The 19,928-nt window shown below is 45.1% G+C and overlaps 1 protein-coding gene across 3 annotated transcripts in view; it reads left to right on the top strand.

Annotated features, from left to right (window-relative positions):
• LOC109901700 (triple functional domain protein) overlaps nucleotides 1-19,407 on the top strand; it is a 148,306-nt gene extending 128,899 nt beyond the window's left edge. For 2 of the 3 annotated variants that reach the window (XM_031786915.1, XM_031786916.1), the window contains 21 exons: nucleotides 4,005-4,288; nucleotides 4,453-4,623; nucleotides 7,452-7,547; nucleotides 7,907-8,055; nucleotides 8,291-8,357; nucleotides 8,724-8,827; nucleotides 8,940-9,009; nucleotides 9,241-9,330; nucleotides 9,517-9,660; nucleotides 9,829-9,906; nucleotides 10,561-10,752; nucleotides 10,945-11,122; nucleotides 11,475-12,256; nucleotides 13,533-13,780; nucleotides 13,989-14,127; nucleotides 14,877-14,904; nucleotides 15,252-15,414; nucleotides 15,614-15,735; nucleotides 15,867-16,146; nucleotides 16,437-16,575; nucleotides 16,755-19,407. In XM_031786915.1, the coding sequence (XP_031642775.1) occupies nucleotides 4,005-4,288; nucleotides 4,453-4,623; nucleotides 7,452-7,547; nucleotides 7,907-8,055; nucleotides 8,291-8,357; nucleotides 8,724-8,827; nucleotides 8,940-9,009; nucleotides 9,241-9,330; nucleotides 9,517-9,660; nucleotides 9,829-9,906; nucleotides 10,561-10,752; nucleotides 10,945-11,122; nucleotides 11,475-12,256; nucleotides 13,533-13,780; nucleotides 13,989-14,127; nucleotides 14,877-14,904; nucleotides 15,252-15,414; nucleotides 15,614-15,735; nucleotides 15,867-16,146; nucleotides 16,437-16,575; nucleotides 16,755-17,312 (4,082 nt within the window). In that variant the 3' untranslated portion in view covers nucleotides 17,313-19,407. Of the gene's footprint in view, nucleotides 1-4,004; nucleotides 4,289-4,452; nucleotides 4,624-7,451; nucleotides 7,548-7,906; nucleotides 8,056-8,290; nucleotides 8,358-8,723; nucleotides 8,828-8,939; nucleotides 9,010-9,240; nucleotides 9,331-9,516; nucleotides 9,661-9,828; nucleotides 9,907-10,560; nucleotides 10,753-10,944; nucleotides 11,123-11,474; nucleotides 12,257-13,532; nucleotides 13,781-13,988; nucleotides 14,128-14,876; nucleotides 14,905-15,251; nucleotides 15,415-15,613; nucleotides 15,736-15,866; nucleotides 16,147-16,436; nucleotides 16,576-16,754 lie in introns of those variants that run through there. The other variant, XM_031786917.1, reaches the window with a different exon arrangement.
• The last annotated feature ends 521 nt before the right edge of the window (nucleotides 19,408-19,928 follow it).

Raw genomic sequence — 19,928 nt, 5'->3', positions numbered from 1 at the left:
TCAATATGTGGAGTGGATACACACTCATGTGTAGAACTGCACCAGACTGAGTTTGCCCCCCTGCCACTAACCCACTGGCAGACAGGGCTTTTTAATGGAAGAGTTCAAAAGCATTTGATGTACTGTAAATGTGAGAGATATACTATAACTGTACCCTTTTAGCCAGCTAGATGAGACAATATGGACAAGGAGTAAGTTATTTGTCTGTCTCCTTCAATGTAATCACACTGATACACTGTGCGACAGCTCTGTACAGTATTGGAGAGAAGGAAAGTTTTACTGGGCACCGTCGCATGAGTGTACTTCCCTCAGGTATGTAGAGGGAAGGTGGGCCTATGGGGAAGGACATACTGAGCCCTGTCTCTGTGGTGTACTAGAAGGCTAGGTTTGTTCAGGTGGAGATTTGATGCCTGTTTCCTTCCTCCTCTCAGAATGGAGGATGGGGTTGTGTACGGCTGGGCTGGCCTGGAGGTGTCTGCCTAGTGGGTCTGGTATAGTCTGCTGTACACATCCAGTGTTACTGTAACACATGGTCCTGCTAGCCTTCTACTGCTCCACTTGGTCGATAGGACCCTGAAGCATGACTGAAACAGCCCGTGATGGCTCCTTCCTTTATGTCAGTAATATTGTGACACATTTGATAAATAGAGTCAGGTTTTCATGGTAGGCTGCTATGAGTTATTTACAAGTCTCTTGAAAGCCCTCGGTTCTCCCCTGCAGACTTAGAGTACAGGGATGTGTGAACACCTCATCTTCTCAGGCTCTCTGGCTCAGACTCCCACAGCTGGGTTAGATCGAGAGTAGAGCGAACACATGCTTTATATCAGGAGGATATTATACTACAATATATAGGTCTCCTGAAGCCATTTTAACTAAGGATTGTGATCCCCCTTAAAACACACCATCCACCCCACCCTGTGACACACATGTTCGCTGTCACGAATGATGTAAAGATGTGAAGTGTCTATCAGAATATACTGTAACTACATACAATGCTATTCCCCACAGAGTGAAAAGAGGAGAGGAAGGGCTACTTCTTTTTCAATCTTTTATTTTCAAATCAGTTGAATGTATTTTTAAAGAAATGCACAGTGTCCATAAACAGGTATTGAGACATTAATTGGAGTTGTCAGAGCAGTCAGAGAAGCACAGGGCATCCCTTTTGCTCTTGTCACCAGCAGCCTCCTGCTTGCCGTACATTGTCTTCTCCATGGTCCTCTTCTTCCTCATGCAGCTAAGGAAGGCACAAGATGAAACGTACCAATCAGTGTGGTCCATTAATACATGTCGCTATGAGATTAACATTTTAACCTTCAATTTCATCTTATATGGAAGTGAGTTCTGGCCCTTATCTATAGTTGACGTGATCTATTTTCGGTACCAAGCACCCTTTCATTTAGATACGCATGAGGCTAAGAGTTGAGACTGACCTGATGAAGTCCTCCATGGCGTCGAGGCGCTGCTCCATGCCCTCCATCCTCAGCAGAACCTTCTCCTGAAGCTCCATCATCAGAACAGCCTTGTTGCTGTCCCCTTTAGCCTGGCACTGGAGCAGTCCTCCTTTCCCTTGGCCTTGCCTTGTCCACTTCCTTCTGCTGAGCCACAGGCGAGCCAGGCAGATGACCAGAAATGCCCCCCCGAGGGCCAAGATGGTGCAGTCCACGTCAGGCATGGTTATGGAGTCCAGGATGGAGGTCTTGTACTCCTCCCTTCTCTCCACCACATGTCTCAACTCGTCTGGTGTGATATCCATGCCAACTCTGGACCAGGTTGGGAGTTTGCAGTGCTGCACGCCAATGTCAATGCACACCATCTTGAGAAAAAGTATGGCTAAACGTGAGGATGAAGTAGCCCCAAAAGGCTCCTGGGCTTATTTGCTCCTGGGCTCTTTGTAGGTCTAGAGATGTGTCAGTCTAATCCAACCGTGTCTGAGGAACGAATGAAGGCCTGGGCCATTGGCAGCCTCAGATCACCCTCAGCAGTCCCATTGTGACATCATTTAGTGCCATTTGACTTCGTTAGACTGTCATGATGTCACAATCCAACCCTGCCTGTATCAAAGCTTGAGCCAATGAAATGCAGCCCCAGACCATCTCAGCAGGCCTAATGTGACATCATAAAGCAGTCAAATGACACCTTGAATCATTTTGTGAAAATGGCACCCTTGCATGCACATCAAAACAATTGTAGCAAACATAGTGCCATATGGAATGATGAATTAAAACTGAAGGGAAGGTTATTAACTCTATTCATACACTGTCTTTCATCTGGCGCACCATTCAGCCAACATTTTGAAACAGTATGGAAGTAATTTACTGTGCTGTAGCTTTAGGAAAACAGCTGTAGGAACTTCATGAAATCATCCATGGCCTGGCTTGAGAACATCTCCTGAGATTGCTCTTGGCTGCTAAGAGAAACCCTTTCGACATGGCCATGGGTGTATCCTCCTTTTGGCCTGAGTCTCACTGTACAAATGAAAAAGAAAAGTCACACGCTCCTCTCTCCTTGCTGAGACCCACTATGACCCACGATGCACTAGTGCAGCAGCACCCTGTTAATAATATGTGTGTGATCAGTCCAAAGGCCCGATCAGTACATGCCAAAGGCCCGATCAGTACATGCCAAAGGCCCGATCAGTACATGTCAAAGGCCCGATCAGTACATGCCAAAGGCCCGATCAGTACATGCCAAAGGCCCGATCAGTACATGCCAAAGGCCCGATCAGTACATGATAATCATGGGGTCATATGTTGTTGTTTTGAATTGATTTGTTTCTCAGTGTTAGAAGTCCTAAGATTCTTTAAAAGGCCTGTTGTCTTTTCTCATGGCAACATACTGTAGGTACATGTTATTTTTACTGAGCGAGTGGTGCATTGTTGGGGAACCCTGACCCGTCCAGGATGGTCATCATGCCCTGTCAGAAGCTGTTGTGGTTAGAACAGATCAGTAGGAGGATCTGGTCACACAGAGTTCAGTTCACTGAGAGACAGAACCAACCGGTGAGAACACAGAGGTCAACTCACTGGTCACTTTACTCTACTGCTGTCAGTGGGCTAAGAACCCGGCCACACAGAGACAGAAACAACCGGTGAGAACACAAAGGTCAACTCACTGAGAGACAGAACCAACCGGTGAGAACAGAGAGGTCAACTCACTGAGAGACAGAACCAACCGGTGAGAACAGAGAGGTCAACTCACTGAGAGACAGAACCAACCGGTGAGAACACAGAGGTCAACTCACTGAGAGACAGAACCAACCGGTGAGAACACAGAGGTCAACTCACTGGTCACTTTACTCTACTGCTGTCAGTGGGCTAAGAACCCGGCCACACAGAGACAGAAGAAACACATGGAGAATGCACTACGTATCCGTCTATTCATCAAAAGTTCTGTTTTTGAAGGATACAAGATTTCTATGAAGCCGGGACCTGGGCAATCTATCCACCCTGAGTAGCATCCCTCAGTTTACATCAGCAGAAGCACCCCACACTGCACCACATTTAAACCCACAGCCTCAGCCAAGTCCTCTCCCACACCTCTCAGGGGAGATATAACCACAGGAGAGGGAGGTGGTGGGCATTCCGCCTAAAGTACACACACACACACACACACACACAGATAGAATAGCTTATGCAACTTTTATATAATATTGTGTATTCCATGGTTTTTAAAATGAGGTTCATCCAGTTCACTTTCAAAGGAGGAACGTCTATCGATAGACACTTCAATGCAGAGGGTGGACACACAATGTTAGGATGCGATGCTCCATTCTAACCAACATGTACTAAAATGGAATGTCTGAGTATAGATACTTAAATAATTATGCCTCCTAGGTAATGAAGTACCTTGCAAAAGTGCATCTAATCTCATTGCTACCCTCATAGCTGAATTCAGACCCATTCCCAAGATACTGTGCACTGTGACTGACCTCTCCTTCTCTCTCTCTCTCTCTCTCTCTCTCTCTCCTTCTCTCTCTCTCTCTCTCCATGTCTCTCCTCCTGCAGACACCCTGTCTGTGTCCAGTAACGATGCCATCCAGCCTGGCGCCAGCCACACCTTGGGCTTCCACAGCTCCCCAGGGCCCAAGCGACCGGGCAACACGCTGAGGAAGTGGCTGACCAGCCCAGTGAGGCGCCTGAGCAGCGGCAAGGCCGACGGACACGTCAAGAAGCTGGCCCACAAGCACAAGAAGAACCGCGACGGACGCAGCAAGAACGCAGACTCCGCCGGCTCCCAGAAAGACTCGGACGACAATGCCGCCACGCCACAGGACGAGACCATCGAGGAGGTCCGTTCAATTGGTCACCCCTATCACTCATATATCACTTCCTTTCTTTCTCTTTTACATTACCTGTTCAACATGAAATATCTCCCTAATTTCCTTCTCTCCTTTATTTTGAGCCGATTGTGTTCTATGTAGTTGTAAGCTCTGTTGTTGTTGTCCCTCTACAGAGGATGAGGAACGAGGGGCTGAGCAGTGGGACTCTGTCCAAGTCCTCCTCCTCTGGGATGCAGAGCTGTGGGGAGGAGGAGGGAGAGGAGGGGGCTGATGCTGTACCCCTGCCTCCCCCAATGGCCATCCAACAACACAGCCTGCTGCAGGCTGACTCTCAGGACGACAAGGTGAGACACACACACACACACTCACACACACTTAACAGGCCTCCATGATGTTTAGTTAGAGTATATCAAAGAGGGGACAATCATCTTTCCTGTAAAATCTTTTGGAAAATAAAAAGAGACATTGGTAAATCAATGAATGTATTTATTTTAGACCAGTTTGTCTGAAAAGGTAGATATTTTATACCTATGCAGTTTAGCTTCATTCATTCATCATCACAGAACAGTTATTGTAACTAGAGCGATAGGCGTTTCTTTGACACTAATATCATTGTTTTCTCTTCTTTCTTAACTTTGCTTTAACTTTACCATAGCTTTATGTTGATTTTTGTTCTGCCTCTGTTTTGTCTCAGTTCCCGTACCTCTCCATGTAACTGCCTACGCTCTAGTCACACTCCCACATCCAACCAACCAAACAACCAGCCCTGACTTTATTTTACTTCCCAGCCATCCATCCTGTCATGCTCTCCTCACCCTCGCTGCCCTATGTTTCTCTAGGACTATTGTTGCGGATGTGACGAATACTCCATTTGCTGTAGTTAGTGAAGTTTGACTAGAACTGACTGACTACCCCTTTAAAGACCTGGCCTTGTTTAGCCTGTTGCTATTGTTTAGCCAGACTAGCTGTGCTTGTGATTGACCTGTTGCCCGGGTTATCCCTGTTGTAATGGAGTATTTAACAGCACATATACATCGTTCAGTCATGTGCTCCGCTGTGGTTCCAGTGCTCAGAACCTTGCTCCAACCAACCCCAACCCCCGCCTCGTCCCCTGTATCCTCCATGCTAGCCTGGCCCCACTAGGCCCCTATTTGGCCCTGATTAGGGAGACCACACCCATTCCTTATGGGGTCATTTGGAATGCTGGGCGGTGTCAAAACACGTCAATGGTGAGCGTCTCTAAGAAATGAATTTATGATGCGATGATGTCATCATGTGCTGTAATATGTAGAAACATCTTTAATACAGTGACAGATACTTTCCAGAAAATATTCATAAAATGTAGTGTAAACATATATATTTTTTTATATACAGTTGAAGTTTACATACACTTAGGTTGGAGTCATTAAAACTTGTTTTTCAACCACACATTTCTTGTTAACAAACTAGTTTTGGAAAGTCGGTCAGGACATTTACTTTGTTCATGACACAAGTCATTTTTCCAACAATTTACAGACAGTTTATTTCACTTATAATTCACTGTATCACAATTCCAGTGGGTCAAAAGTTTACATACATTAAGTTGACTGTGCCTTTAAACAGCTTGGAAAATTCCAGAAAATTTAGGCTTTAGAAGCTTCTGATAGGCTAATTGACATAATTTGAGTCAATTGGAGGTGTACCTGTGGTTGTATTTCAAGGCCTACCTTCAAACTCTTTGCTTGACATCATGGGAAAATCAAACGAAATCAGCCAAGACCTCCACAAGTCAGGTTCATCCTTGGGAGCAATTTCCAAATGCCTGAAGGTACCATGTTCATCTGTGCAAACAATAGTACGCAAGTATAAACACCATGGGACCACGTAGCTGTCATACCGCTCAGGAAGGTGATGCGTTCTGTCTCCTAGAGATGAACGTACTTTGGTGCGAAAAGTGCAAATCAATCCCAGAACCACAGCAAAGGACCTTGTGAAGATTCTGGAGGAAACCGGTACAAAAGTATCTATATCCACAGTAAAACGAGTCCTATATCGACATAACCTGAAAGGCCGCTCAGCAAGGAAGAAGCCACTGCTCCAAAACCGCCATAAAAAAGCCAGACTACGGTTTGCAACTGCACATGGGGACAAAGATCGTACTTTTTGGAGAAATGTCCTCTGGTCTAATGAAACAAAAATAGAATTGTTTGGCCATAATGACCATCGTTATGTTTGGGGGAAAAAGGGGGAGGCTTGCAAGCCGAAGAACACCATCCCAACCGTGAGGCACAGGGGTGGCAGAATCATGTTGTAGGGGTGCTTTGCTGCAAGAGGGACTGGTGCACTTCACAAAATAGATGGAAAATAATGTGGATAAATTGAAGCAACATCTCAAGACATCAGTCAGGAAGTTAAAGCATTGTCGCAAATGGGTCTTCCAAATGGACAATGACCCCAAGCATGCTTCCAAAGTTGTGGCAAAATGGCACAAGGACAACAAAGTCAAGGTATTGGAGTGGCCATCACAAAGCCCTGACCTCAATTCTATAGAAAATGTGTGAGCAGAACTGAAAAAGCGTGTGCGAGCATGGAGGAATTACAAACCTGACTCCGTTAGGAGGAATGGGCCAAAATCCACCCAACTTATTGTGGGAAGCTTGAGAAAGGCTACCCAAAATGTTTGACCCAAGTTAAACCATTTAAGGCAATGCTACCAAATACTAATTGCGTGTATGCAAACTTCTGACCCATGTGATGAAAGAAATAAAAGCTGAAATAAATAATTCTCTCTACTATTATTCTGACATTTCACATTCTTACAATTAAGTGGTGATCCTAACTGACCCAAGACAGGGAATTTTTACTCTGATTAAATGTCAGGAATTGTGAAGAACTGAGTTAAATGTATTTGGCTAAGGTGTATGCAAACTTCCGACTTCAACTGTATATATATATAATATATATATTATTTTACTTATCCATTTTTACTTAACACTTTTCTTACAACTGTATTGTTGGTTAAGGGCTTGTAAGTAAGCATTTCACTGTAACCATTTGGCGCATGTGATAAATAACATTTGATTTGAACATTAAACCACACACCTAACTTTCTCGCTCTCACGCTCTCTCTACTTTCTCGCTCCTGCCTCTGTCTCTGTGTCTGTCTGACTCTGTCTCTCTCCTTCCCTTCCAGGCGGCCTCTCGTCTATCGGGCCGACCCAGTAGTTCAGAGACACCCAGTGCGGCTGAGCTGGTCAGTGCCATCGAGGAGCTGGTCAAGAGTAAGATGGTAAGATACAGCCATCCATCAGTCTACCACACTGCTGTCAGCTACGCACACACACACACACACACACACACACTGCCAGCTCAGCTCAGGCCAGTCTGGTGCCAGGGTGGATGTGACGTGTGACGGTGCCATGGCCCACCAGTCATCTGTGGTGCCATGGCCCACCATTTGAGTCACCACACCAACTGACTCCTTCTCTTCATAAGACCTGGCACAGCACTTAAATGCTGCCATACTTTGTCACACCCTCTTAGCAGCAACACCACTGCTCTCTCTGCTCGCACAGTGATTGTATGGAGAAGCTCCGCTTACTCACTGCATGTTCACAATGAATATACAGTAAGTTCTCTCTCTCTCAGTCCCTGGAGGACCGTCCCAGCTCTCTCTCTGTGGAACAAGGGGACAGCAGCAGCCCCTCCCTCAACCCCTCTGACAACTCCCTCCTGTCCTCCTCCTCCCCCATCGATGAGATGGACGAGCGCAAGTCGGGTTTCCTCAAAAGACGCCAGTGAGTTCAGTTTCACTCCTCCATGTCTCATATGTAGAAACAGAATGACTAGAAGGGTCGCCCTCATTCAAGCCAATGAGGCCGTAATGGGTGGACTGGTGTTGGGCCCTTTCTAGTAATTCTATTTCTAGGGTCTCAAAGCTTACAATATGCCCTGAGTCATCAGATAAAACTGTCCTGTGGTGGTCCAGCTAAACAATCCTCTCATTGTTTACTTCACCTCTCTTCCCTACAGCTATGTGTTACTGGAGCTGGTGGAGACAGAGAGGGACTACGTGAGAGACCTGGGTTCAGTGGTGGAGGTGAGAACACCTTGTTTCTTACTTTACTATAGGCCCATAATCAATGACTCACTCGTCTCCATCACACTCTGTTCACGTTCTAGACTTGGTCAAAGTGCTAGGTCCCATCCACAAAACAATCCCTAATCCTTACGACCCCTAGGCTCTCCATATACATCGAAATGAACTGTATAGGTAAAATCAATATGGTAACAGCTCCACCTTGCCCTCTAAACATACATGTAGTGCATATACCTATCAGATCAGATCACCACAAGTGCCCTAAGGGGCAGAGGTTGTTTGTGGACAGGGCATTGGAATAGTATTGGCTGAGTTTGGCACTGTGTCTAGTCCTGTGGTCACCTGAATATCTTATCTCCCCTTCAGGGCTACATCAGCAAAATGAAGGAGGACGGCGTGCCAGACGACATGAGGGGAAAAGACAAGATAGTGTTTGGGAATATCCACCAGATCTACGACTGGCATAGAGAGTAAGTCGAGAATAGTACCTACCTACAGTACTAGCGTTAATATTAGTTTGACTTTTATATTAGTGTATTTATCATAGTAATATTTCTCATACTCTTCTCTGATTGGCCGCAGATTCTTCCTGGGTGAGCTAGAGAAGTGCCTGGAGGATCCTGATAGGCTGGCTCCCCTGTTCGTCAAACAAGTAAGAGCGATTTGATGATTTTCATTGGCCAAAATATACCATCAATAGTGGATGTCGCTGTGCATCATAACAAGGTTAGTGCTAAACCCTAACATTAACCCTTCAACCTTAACCATAATCCCTAATTTTAAATTAAATGGGGTATAGACATCCCAAGGATTCCAGATAGCATGGACCATAATACCACTTCCTCACCATTTCCCTTGTTTTGTTTCCTTGTTTTCCTGCTAGGAGCGACGGTTACACATGTACATCGTGTACTGTCAGAACAAGCCCAAATCGGAGCACATTGTGTCTGAGTACATAGACACTTACTTTGAGGTAAGAATACACACACTCCCTCCACACATACCCCGCAAGGGGGTTTATTCCAGTCTCTCGAACTGAGCACATATTTCATCATAAGAGCCACATTGTTTCCTGTTCTCATACCTTGTGTTATATTTTTACACAGTCCTTTGTTTTTACTGTGTGCAACTAAATTTAATGGCTCCCTGTGTATTTTAGGAGCTCAAGCAGCGTCTGGGCCACAGACTCCAGATCACTGATCTTCTCATTAAGCCTGTGCAGCGCATCATGAAGTACCAGCTCCTGCTGAAGGATTTACTCAAGTTCTCCAAAAAGGCTGCAGTAGATACTACTGAGCTGGAGGTAAGAACTACAATCTGGGTTTGATTTGATGGCCTTCCACCCGTAATAACATTGACGAGCATTAATATTGCTATGATTTTGTTTTTATCTAAAAGTTATACTTGTTATAATATATTATGTTTTCTTTCCCTCTAAAATGGTGTTTTCTATCTTCTCTGTTTCTCTCAGAAAGCGGTGGAGGTCATGTGTGTTGTGCCCAAAAGATGCAACGACATGATGAACGTTGGGCGTCTCCAAGGCTTTGACGTAAGACTCACGGGCTCTATCTTATTCAGGGAATAGAGAATGTGGTCTTTCAGTTCGATCTGGCTCAGTTTAGAAGGTCACAAATTCTCCAAAATAGCTTACTTGAATTTGATTTCAGCCGTTAAGTCACATGGATCATATGATACACGGGAGAAGGGCTTGGGTTTGCTGTCTCTCTCTCTATTTTCACTCGTTGTATTATATAATATTATGCATATAATATGCATATTTCATCTGAGTGGCTAAGAATGAGTCTGAGGCTGTCCTCTCTCCTTTTATTTGTATGTATTTTATTTAAAGGCCCAGTTCAGTCAAAATTCTGTTTCCTGTTTTTTTTTCAAAATTTCAAAATACAATCTACACATAACCTTCTAATCACCTGGTTTGCATGTGTTGGAGTTTTGGCTTTCCATGGTGACATCACCATGTGTAAATTGGTTAATCGACCAATAACAAAGAGTTTCAAACCTCTGCCAATAACCGCTAGGTTTCAGTTTTGCTAAAAGCTACTTTTGCCCATTTGAATGGAAATCTATTACAGTAAGGTACTTACTTGTTACCCAGAAATATGTTGATATGGTTATAAAACGGCTGCATTGGGCCTTAAACCTTTATTTAACCAGACAGGCGATACATTGGTATTCCCCCATGCAGGGCAAGATTGTCGCCCAAGGCAGACTGCTGCTCCAGGATACCTTCATGGTATCAGATCAGGACGGGGGGCTACTCACACGGATGAAGGAGAGGAGGGTCTTCCTCTTCGAACAGATCGTCATCTTCAGTGAGCCCCTGGACAAGAAGAAAGGCTACTCCCAACCGGGATACCTCTTCAAGAATAGTGTCAAGGTATGGGGCATCGATCGTGATCATCTCCCCTAATCAATCCACTTAGATCATATTAAAGTGGATGGATTTTTTGGGGCTGGACATTGCTGGGATAGTAATTGCCTTAAGGGCCAAAGTCATTTGAATAGTTGTCTAATTCTGAAAACACTCACTCACATCCCCTCCTCTCCCCTATATCTTGTGTGTGTCCAGGTGAGCTGGCTGGGCCTGGAGGAGAGCCCAGATGACCCCTGTAAGTTCACCCTGACCTCCCGGTCATCCAGTGGCGGTGTGGAGACCTACGTGATGCACTCAGCCAATCCTGGAGTCAGCCAGATGTGGGTCCACCAGATCACCCAGATCCTGGAGAGCCAGCGCAACTTTCTCAATGGTAAAAAAAGACACATCACGGTTCATCTGTGTAACTGTGTAGTGATATTATGCTAGCTTCTACCAGGTGGCAGCATAATCATATCATATGATTACAATGTTTCATCTGTCTCCCTGTGTAGTCATCCACTCAATAGAATGTATCAACGTTCTGAGAAAATAAGTGTTTAGAGCACACCATAATATGAACTACAGCATGATGTACTGGAATGCAAAATGCAAAGAATGTTTTTATATTTTTGTTTCATAGCTAGACAGTGTGTACTCATACCACTGAGGGGACTCTTTCTCTCTGTCTGTTTCTCTCTATCTCTCTCTCTCTTTCTGTCTGTCTCTCTTTTTGTGTCCCCCAGCACTGACATCCCCTATCGAGTACCAGAGGAACCACGTGGGGGCAAGTGGAGCAGGCCTGGGGGCCCCCAGCAGCAGCAGTGGCCTGGCAGGAGGTGGCTGCAGCAGCTCCGTAGTGGGCCCTGGGAGTAACTCTCTGTGTGGCCCCCAGAGTCGCCGGCCCTCGCGCATTCCCCAGCCCTCCTCCCGTATCCCACAGCCTGTCCACCACCACCACCCCCCGGGGTCTGACGGTCCGGACAGAACAGCAGGTACGTGGTCCCGACAACCCCCCTCCTCCTCCTCCCAGACCCCCTGTCCTCCTGACCATGCAGAGGGGGACCTGGGGCCCCAAGATGTCCCCAAGATGCGAGTGCTGGAGGGTCCCCGGCCCCGCAGCAGAACCAACAGCAATGGCAAGTCCTTGGGCGTTGCTGAGGGCAGCTTCAAGGAGAGCTACCTTGGGGAGGACCCTCAGATCCCCATCCCACGGCTGGCTGTGGCCCCTCTGAATCTTGCCAAGCCTCGGGTAGGGGCAGTCTCTCCACTGACCTGCCCCATAAAGGAGGAATTCATCCCGGGCAGCCCAGCTCAGAAAGGCTCCTTTTTCTGGTCCACCGCGGTCCCAGCCTCCCCAGCTAGCCGGCCTGGCTCCTTCTCCTACCACAGTGATAGTGGAGACTCGACCCTGGGCCACAGGGAGAGCCACAGCCACCGCCACTCTACCCACAGCAAGGATATAGACCGCATGAGCACATGCTCCTCCACCAGTGAGCAGTCCTTACAGTCCACGCAGAGTAACGGGGTAAGAGCCCTACTCGAGACCCAGGCTTCTGTCCGGCTTAGTCCCTACTAACCTTACTGACTGACCAGAAGTTCTCCTGTGTCATCGGAACCACAAGTGCATACTAAACAATCTAAGTACACTAACTTGCCTATGGTGTGAGTTTTCATCCCTCCTGCTGTCTTTCAGACTCTACTAACAGTGTGTTTTTGGTTGGTACAGCAGCTAACTGCTACAGTAACTCAGCTTGCTGTACGGTATGTTGGTGTCCTCCCCTCTCCCTTGGTAAGTGTTTCCAGTATGACTCTCTGCCTCTGCGTCCCTAACTTCACACACCCAGCTCTGTCTTGGCTCTAACATTTTCTAGACATGACCTGAGTTTTTGCTGTCCCTTTGCTTCAGCCTATTGTGGTCTGATCTGAAAAACCATAGAGGCATTTATGGGTTAAATGCAAGTGAATGCTGCTATAATGGAAAATTGATATTGACTTCGACTTCACCTGCCTGCAAGGAGAGGAGCTCTGATGTAAAAAGAAACGCTTGCCGTCTTTCCTGTTTTCTCTTAGCTCTTGCTCTGACCATACTGCTTCGTTTCTGTCTTGGTTCTGTGGGACTGATGACACATCCTTGTTCCCGTTCTCTCCTTGCCTTGCCCCTGAATACATTTGACTCACACCAAATGCATTTGGCCTCACTTCAAACTTTATTTCAGGCTCTCTCTCATGAAACGGACTGTTTCCTCTCTACTTTCACTGTCTTTGAGAGACACCCACTCCGTGTTAACTCTCCTCTGTCTCTGACTTCTGGATACCTTGTCTTCGCTTCTACAAATGAGAAGGTCTAATTATGAGACATGTAGGAACGTTGCTAGTTGCTACAGTATGACTTTCCTCACTCTACTTTCTGAACCTTTTGTAATGAATGCTTTGAAATGAGTCCTTCTTTGTGCATGAGCTCTAGCATATAAACAGATGAACACATGATGCTCATGTGCAATCAAATCAATAACATTTGAATTGGTTTAGTCTCTCTCTATGCCTCTCTCTTTGTGTAACCATACCTAGAAACCCTTACTGACTCCATTTCCTTCCCTGCCTCCCATCTTCCCCTGCCTCCCATCTTCCCCTGCCTCCCATCTTCCCCTGCCTCCCATCCTCCCCTGCCTCCCATCCTCCCCTGACTCCCATCTTCCCCTGCCTCCCATCTTCCCCTGCCTCCCATCTTCCCCCGCCTCCCATCTTCCCCTGCCTCCCATCCTCCCCTGCCTCCCATCCTCCCCTGCCTCCCCCTCCTCCAGAGTGAAAGTAGTAGCAGCAGCAGCATCAGCACCATGCTGGTGACCCAGGACTACGTGGCCCTGAAGGAGGATGAGATCAGTGTTTCCCAGGGCGAGGTGGTCCAGATGCTGGCCTCCAATCAGCAGAACATGTTCCTGGTGTTCCGGGCTGCCACCGAGCAGGGCCCTGCCGCCGAGGGCTGGATCCCCGGCTACGTACTGGGTCACACCTCCACCATCATCCCCGACCTCCCCGAAGGAACCATCAAGTAAGAGACAGACACTGCTGCTACTCCATGTACCAACCTGAATAAATTAAAAGCTTTATCATTCCAAAGACAGTTCCATTTTCACATCATGAGCTCTGCCATCATAAAAGTGAAACAGTAGACAAAGATGTTAAACTTTTCTCTTCCTTTCTTCCTTTTTATGTCTCTCTCTTTTCCCCTTTCTTTCTCATTCTCTTGTCTGGAACAGGAAGTCATCCTCGTGGCACACAGCACTCCGCATCAGGAGAAAGTCTGAGAGGAGAGATAAGGAGACCAGGAAGGAATATAAGATGGAAAACGGCTACCGCAAGTCTCAAGACTGTCTGACTAATAAAGTTTCTGTAAAGGTAGAGTTGATTTGATAATCACCTGTATGGCTGTAAGACTTAAAGCCCCTCTACATTAACCTCAGTATGGCTGTAAGACTTAAAGCCCCTCTACATTAACCTCAGTATGGCTGTAAGACTTAAAGCCCCTCTACATTAACCTCAGTATGGCTGTAAGACTTAAAGCCCCTCTACGTTAACCTCAGTATGGCTGTAAGACTTAAAGCCCCTCTACATTAACCTCAGTATGGCTGTAAGACTTAAAGCCCCTCTACATTAACCTCAGTATGGCTGTAAGACTTAAAGCCCATCTACATTAACCTCAGTATGGCTGTAAGACTTAAAGCCCCTCTGCGTTAACCTCAGTATGGCTGTAAGACTTAAAGCCCCTCTACGTTAACCTCAGTATGGCTGTAAGACTTAAAGCCCCTCTGCGTTAACCTCAGTATGGCTGTAAGACTTAAAGCCCCTTTGCATTAACCTCAGTATGGCTGTATGACTTAAAGCCCCTCTACGTTAACTTCAGTATGTCTGTAAGACTTAAAGACCCTCTATGTTAACCTCAGTATGGTGGTAAGACTTAAAGCCCCTCTACGTTAACCTCAGTATGGCTGTAAGACTTAAAGCTTCTCCACGTTAACCTCAGTATGGCTGTAAGACTTAAAGCTTCTCTACATTAACCTAATTTAATGGATTAATGTCATTATTTAATGTTTGTGGGGTAAAATTAATTTGGAGAAGAAACATTTGTGTTCATATTTTTCTTTCAGCTTCTAAACCCCAACTACATCTATGATGGTATGTATACATTTAAATGTTTTTGCTTGCAGTAATTGAATGACACATCTATATTTTCACAATCCAGGGGTTCAATAAGACCATTTGCTATTGTCTTGTATTGTACTGCATACTTTCTATTGTCTATTGGGTAGCTCAGATGTGGGATTGTGTAGTTTGCAAGTAAATATCCTCCTCTGAGCCAGAGCAGTGTGTAGGGCAAGGAGCCTGTCTTCTGTTTCTGTAGCGTGAGGCAGCAGGAAAAACGAAAGTACACCCCATGGACAGGATGCTAGTATATTGGAAGGCTAGTTAGCATGTGACATAGTCAAACTCGCGTGTCTTCTGTCTGTCTGTCACCTCTGTAGTACCCCCAGAGTTCCTGCTGCCTCTGAGTGATGTGACCTGTAACCTGGGGGAGAGTGTCACTCTGAGGAGTAAGGTCTGTGGAAGACCAAAAGCCTCGGTCACCTGGAGAGGATCTGACCACAGCACTCTGAGCAACGACGGACACTACAGCATCACCTACAGGTACACATCGGCAGTGATGACATTTTCCGTTGCATTTTAGTCATTCAGCAGATACTCTTGTCCAGAGGGACTTGCAGTGATCATTGCAATGCGTTAAAATGACTTAGCAGTTGGAAGACAATGTTCTGTTGTAGTTGAATTAAAGGAAATGTTGCTATTGTTGAAACTTACCTTGTGACTTCCCTTCTCTCATCTGCAGTGACACGGGTGAGGCAACTCTCCTCATCATGGGTGTGTCTGTGGAGGATGATGGGGTGTACACCTGTGTTGCCACCAACGTAGTGGGCAGCGTGTCATCCTCCGCCAGCCTCAGAGTCTCAGGTTAGTCACTGTTGAGTTACATTAAGTTGAGTTGAGTTGTAGACTCCTGTGGGGGCACAATATATCCTCTATATTCACACTACTTCTTCAGTACTTTTGCATTTTAACATTCAATGTTTCTATTTTCCCAGAGGCCTCCGATGATGGGAGTGAAGTGATTTGGAAGAACAACTTTGAGTCCTTCTACACAGAGGTCACAGAACTGGGCAGGGGAAGGTTCTCAGTGGCTAAGCGCTGTGACCAGCGTGGGAGCAAGCGTGCCGTGGCAGCCAAACATGTCAACAAGCGGTTGATGCGGCGTGAGCAGGTGCTCCAGGAACTGAGGATACTACAGTGTCTGGAACACCCACACCTGGTCGGCCTGCTGGACACCTTCGAGACAGCCACCAGCTACGTGCTAGTGCTGGAGATGTATGTTAGAAAAACTGTGGATGAGCCCCAAATGGGACCTTATTCCCTATAACTGATCAAAAGTAGTACCCTACAGAGGGATAGATAGCATTTGGGACGCACACACTGTATTTATTATGATTATTGAGGAAAATACAATTCCTGAATTGAAATAGTATTGATTACCCTTTTGAACAATATATTACTATATATATTTATTCACTGTGCTTTTGAATCATGTTCAAGCAGCCCTCTTGTACATCTACCATATCAGGGGGCTAATGTCTCGCTCTGGTGCTTTGTGTCTGCAGGGCTGATCAAGGCCGTCTCCTGGACTACATAGTCAGCTGGGGTAACCTCACTGAAGAGAAGGTGGCCTTGTACCTTAGGGACATTCTAGAAGCTTTACACTACCTGCATAGCTGGAGGATAGCTCACTTGGACTTGAAGGTGAGTCACAAAGGCTGTGACATGTAGAGTAGGAGTTAAATGTGATTTTGTACTGTATGAAACAGTATGATGTCTAACTGATTGTTCTTAAGCAAAGATAGTACTCCCATCATGGGTAAATTCTTAATCATATCTTTCTTTGCGTGTATGTGCGTGGGTATCGGTGTGTATCCCTTTAGCCTGAGAACGTGTTAGTGGAGCAGAACTCTGCCCAGCCCGTGGTCAAGCTGACAGACTTCGGAGACGCCGTCCAGCTGAACAGTGGCCACTACATCCACCCCCTACTGGGCAGCCCAGAGTTCTCAGCCCCGGAGCTGGTGCTGGGCCAGCCCGTCTCCCTGACCTCTGACCTCTGGAGCCTGGGGGTTGTGACATACGTGGTACTGAGCGGGGCATCTCCCTTCCTGGACGAGAGCGCTGAGGAGACATGCCTGAACATCTGTCGTCTGGACTTTAGCTTCCCCCATGACTACTTCCAGGGTGTGAGCCAGTCGGCCAGGGACTTTGTGGGTCTCCTCCTACAGGGCGAGCCGGACCGGAGACCTTCTGCCGCCGCTTGCCTTCAGGAGTCCTGGCTGCAGCCGTGGGACTCCCACCAGCAACAAAACCAGCACCCAGGGTGCATCGACACCTCCAGACTCATCTCCTTCATAGAGCGGCGGAAACACCAGAACGACGTTAGGCCCGTGGGCAGCATCAAGACCTTCCTTCACAGCAGACTCCTCAACCAGATATAAGCAGGTTAGAGGACTACAGTACCCAGAAACCACCGAGTCACAATGATGATCTCATCCTCTCTCAGCCGACTACGCCACTTCATTAGAACTATTTTACCCAGCATGCTGCTGCTGCTGACTGCTGACTGCTTTGAATATTTTTGACTGAGATTTTTTCCCCCAAGAGATTTAGATACTTCCCTTCCATCCCCACCTTTGTATGGATGATGGCTATATGCCTGCACAAAAGTATGAACTATTTGAAAGTATTTAAAACTTCACTAACAGGGAGAACAAAGCTTTCTCGAGAGCCAGTGAGAGTAAGCCTTGTGTTTGGATAGTATTACTGTAATATCGGGTTACTTTTGGTTGAATTATAAGAATAGTTTTTGTAATGAGAGATTACTTTTTGTAAAGAAAATGTATAGTGAAGAAACAAATGTCTTTATTCATATACCTTTTCAAAAACAAAGGTTATTAATAAAAAGCATGAAAACAAAAATGAATGCGACATATGAACAAAGCACCACCGACCCTCATAGGGTCGTTGCTTCAGAACACTACTTCTAGAACCAGTTGGAGACCAAACTCAGTGTAGTTGTAGTTGATTAACTTACAATAAATCGGCAAATGCTTTGTTCTGGCCTTGCTATTGTATGGACCCGTAACATTTAGTACAATTATGCTATTTTAGTCAGACCTCAGCAGAGAAATAAACAAGCAAACAAACAACAAAAAGCTATAACACTATTGGAAAAGCTCTTTAGATTTCTGATACATCCGCCTTACTTTGTAAATAATGTGTTCCTGCCTTCATTCTCATTTTGAAGAATTTGTCTCAAACGCTGTTTCATTAGCTGAGTAGTAAGTCCTGCCAATGGAAGAGAGGTGTGAGGGAGACTAGCTCCTCCTCATGCCAGTCAAATTACTTAAACCCTCACTACCAGAAATACTTCTAGAAATGCACTCATATTTTGCGTTAACTTCTCATGTGCAATGTTGCAGCTTTATCATGTATGTAACTATTTATGAAGACATGTGTTGTACCCGTAATCTAAAAAGGCATGTACGTACCTGGTACTGCAGTAGATGTATGTATTGTGTTACTCTTTTCCGTATTAAGTTCAGTATTAATATCTTGGAAACCTAAAATGCAGGTTTCGCAAATAATGTAAAATAAGAAAAAAGATTTGTATCTACATTGGCACTTATGCTTTCAGTTTGTCATTGTTTTAGTTTTATTTTCTGTAACTATACCAAAGTTTAGTGTACTTTACTCTCTTTAAATGTGTTATAATGTACCATGTTAAGTTATGAAAACCATGCTGAACCTAGAGATAGATGTTTACATTGGTTCACAGTGGCTTTATTTATTAGCGTTGTAAGAACGTTGTTTAGTGGTTGGTTGTTACTGCTTACCTAATTAACATTTCAAACACTTCTCTTCTCAAGCTGTGCACAAAGTGGTGATTGCTGTGTACGTTTGTTTGACTTTTTAAGTTATGTATTTTGCTAGACATTGTGTTGCAATGATCAACATCTTGGTTTAACTGAAGATAAACTTAGGGTAGCATTCTTTGCCGAGCCTTTGGTTTGAAGAAGAAAAAAAACTGCCCACAACATTGTACCAACGTTACAATAATTGTGCATGGGCGTTGCGGCGCTATTACCCTAACCTTTATCTGAGGGTGACCATGACCTAGCTGCTTTCAGTAAATTAATCATTGTATGAGTTCAAACTGATTTTAAAGTGCCGGTCAATTGATCTGGAGAGGCGGACGAAGTAGCTGTATTTCTTATCAGAGTTTCATGTCTATGTCAAGGCAGTAGTCACAGTGATACAATGCATGTGTTTGTTAACCTGTACAGTCCCATTTTGTGTCCTCTTATTTATTCATGTGTAAAGCTGTACAGACATGGAGGACAAACATGGGAACCTGGATGTAACCTCATCATATTTGATACATACTACGTCATTTTGAATGTTAAATGACTTATTTTTTACTTTTGCATGTATATTTCTTTGTACAGAAATTGTTTACACATTACTTGCTATAAATAGTTTATTTAGTCCTCAGTTATTTTGCCATTAAACGTATGGAACATACCCTTGGAAGTTTTTTAAATATTTATGTATGTACAGTGCCTTAAAGTATTCATAGCCCGTGACTTATTCTACATGTTGTTACAGCCAGAATTGAAAATGGATTAAATGTTTTTTTCTCTCACTCATCTCCACACAATGCCCCGTAATTAGAAAGTTAAAACATGTTTTTAGAAATGTTTTCAAATGTATTGAAAAATGAAATGCAGAAATATCACATTTACATAAGTATTCACACCCCTGAGTCTATACGTGTTAGAATCACATTTACATAAGTATTCACACCCCTGAGTCTATACGTGTTAGAATCACATTTACATAAGTATTCACACCCCTGAGTCTATACGTGTTAGAATCACATTTACATAAGTATTCACACCCCTGAGTCTATACGTGTTAGAATCACATTTACATAAGTATTCACACCCCTGAGTCTATACGTGTTAGAATCACATGTACATAAGTATTCACACCCCTGAGTCTATACGTGTTAGAATCACATTTACATAAGTATTCACACCCCTGAGTCTATA

This window comes from Oncorhynchus kisutch, linkage group LG13 (assembly GCF_002021735.2).
Source record: "Oncorhynchus kisutch isolate 150728-3 linkage group LG13, Okis_V2, whole genome shotgun sequence".
Lineage (NCBI taxonomy): Eukaryota > Metazoa > Chordata > Actinopteri > Salmoniformes > Salmonidae > Oncorhynchus > Oncorhynchus kisutch.
The sequence above is the reverse complement of the archived record's forward strand: the minus strand, read 5'-3'. Positions and strand labels throughout refer to the sequence as shown.